A 2418-nucleotide genomic window follows, 5' to 3' on the forward strand; every position below is an offset into this window, starting at 1 on the left:
TGTGTGTGATGGGTAGGTTTAGGAGTCAGGTTAGTGTGTGTGTGTGTGTGTGTGTGTGTGTGTGTGTGATGGGTAGGTTTAGGAGTCAGGTTAGTGTGTGTGTGTGTGTGTGTGTGTGTGTGTGTGTGATGGGTAGGTTTAGGAGTCAGGTTAGTGTGTGTGTGTGATGGGTAGGTTTAGGAGTCAGGTTAGTGTGTGTGTGTGTGTGTGTGTGTGTGTGATGGGTAGGTTTAGGAGTCAGGTTAGTGTGTGTGTGTGTGTGTGTGATGGGTAGGTTTTGGAGTCAGATAAGTGTGTGTTTGTGTGTGTGATGGGTAGGTTTAGTAGTGGTGTGTAGGGCTGGGCGATAAAACGGTATCGGTATTTATAGACGGAACACCATTGTCGGTAAATTGTTTTTTTTTTTTTTCATATTTTCATATTTTTTTATTAAAATGCGCGCGCATCGCCCATAGATCTTAGGGGCTGTTTTCATATCGCATCTAAAAACGTGTGGAAGGCGCGGATGTGTTAGGGTTAGTGGGCTAAAATGCTACTCATTATTTAGTGCTTCACACTCAGTTTGAGTCACTTTTAATAAAAAATATTTTTTTTTTAAATCAAGGAAATTTCTCTGGCATTTCTTTCTTTTTGCTGTATTGAAAACGTACAGAACCGTGACACCACTGTATCTTATCAAACCCAACCGTGAATTTTGTGAACCATCAAACCCCTACTCTTTGACTGCTAAAACTAATATAATTTGTTGTTTGCCTTAATAATGTGGATAAATAAAAAAATCAGTGATTTAAATTCAAACTTTTCTACTTGTCTTTAAAAGAAAAGGTTATAAAAAATGTCAATAATTATCGATACCGAACGATATGAAACATGATATCGTGATCATTGTTTAGCTATATCGCACAGCCCTAGTGGTGTGTTTGCTGTTTTGAATGAGGTGATTATTGTTGTTATTGTTTTGTCTTGTGTTATCTATTTTTGTGTATTACAGTAGGACCTCTTTGATGCATCTCAAGGGGTTTACCCTGAAAAATACATTTGTTACATGTTGCTTCTCCAGGAAATGTATGGATTCAAGAAAAGAAAAAGAAAAAAAAAAACCGAATAAAAATGATAAAAATAGGGGTCGGGTTAGTATAAGGGGACAGAATATACAGTTTGGACGGTATAAAACCATTACGTCTATGGAGAGTCCTCACAAGTATAGCTAAACAAACCTGTGTGTGTGTGTGTGTGTGTGTGTGATGGGTAGGTTTAGGGGTCGGGGTTAGTGTAAGGAGACAGAATAAACAGTTTGGACAGTATAAAACCATTACGTCTATGGAGAGTCCCCATTTAGATAGCTAAGTAAACGTGTGTGTGTGTGTGTGTGTGTGTGTCTCATACGGTGGTCATGACTTTAAGGGACCCAGTTCTGAACCTCAGGATCTTCTTCTTGAGCGCGTGCGACGCCTTGATCTTCACGAAGGCTTTGGGCTGCAGGGCGTTTCCAGGCTGAGTGGGCGGAGCCAGCAGAGTGGGCGGAGCCAGTTGCTGTGGCCAGACTAATCCGCTGCTGTTTCCAGGCTGAGTGGGCGGAGCCAGCTGCTGTGGCCAGACCAATCCGCCACTCCCGTCAGAGTCGCTGGACCGCGAGCTGGACCCGCGCGACTCGGCCTCGCTCAGACTCGACTCGGACTCGACTCGGTACACACGAGGCTTACGGGAGCGTCTGATTGGCTGCTCGGCTTCGTCCTGACTCAGTTCTAGCGTGGAGCGCCAGCGCCGGTGAGCGTGAGCGGATCCGCGCCGTGTTTTAGCCGTGACGTTCCTCTCCGCCGTGTTGTATTTGCGCTCGAGGTTGTTCTCGGATTGTGCGCGGCAGGTTTTTCTCCCGGGTTTCTTCGCCACGATCTTGTCCTCCGTGAAACGGCACTTCTTCGGCTTCCTCTCGGGTTTGTGCGCTAGAGCGCGGCACGGCTGCGCTGGGATGTACTGCGCGTTCACCAGCTCGTCGGAGGAGTGTGTGTGTGTGTAGACATGCTGTGGGGATTCCGCTTCGCTGCTGCTGGGAAAATCCAGAGATGTGGAGCGAATCCCGGCCCGGCTAATGCTACTCTGCCGGATCACCCTGGTCTCGGGACCCATGCTAGTGCGCGGAGGTTTGCTGGGTCTAGCATGAGGCGAGCGGCGCTGGATTAGCCCGATGATGTACGTCTCCACACGCTGAGCCTGTCTGTAGTCCTCGGCGCTGGGCTCTTCATCGGGCCAGACCCACGGCTCGTCTTCACTCACGCCCTCCAGCGCAGGAGAGGCTGCTGGGAAAGAGGGAAACACACACATCACCTACAGACCGACACACTGACAGCCCAGCACACAATAGTCATCATTTCACCATCTAGATTAACTATAGACCCGATATAGTCCGGCTGTGAGTCA

The 2418-nt window shown here is 47.6% G+C and overlaps 1 protein-coding gene across 4 annotated transcripts in view; it reads right to left on the minus strand.

Annotated features, from left to right (window-relative positions):
• Positions 1-413: 413 nt before the first annotated feature.
• The window catches only part of dact3a (dishevelled-binding antagonist of beta-catenin 3a), a 12477-nt gene continuing 10472 nt past the window's right edge, over positions 414-2418 (minus strand). For 2 of the 4 annotated variants that reach the window (XM_079860722.1, XM_079860724.1), the window contains one exon: positions 414-2297. In XM_079860722.1, coding sequence (XP_079716848.1) covers positions 1381-2297 — 917 coding nt within the window. In that variant the 3' untranslated portion in view covers positions 414-1380. The remainder of the gene's footprint in view (positions 2298-2418) is intronic. The other 2 variants (XM_079860725.1, XM_079860723.1) reach the window with 1 other exon arrangement.

The sequence above is a fragment of the Squalius cephalus genome (genome assembly GCF_949319135.1).
Source record: "Squalius cephalus genome assembly, chromosome: 24".
Taxonomy (NCBI): Eukaryota; Metazoa; Chordata; class Actinopteri; order Cypriniformes; family Leuciscidae; genus Squalius; species Squalius cephalus.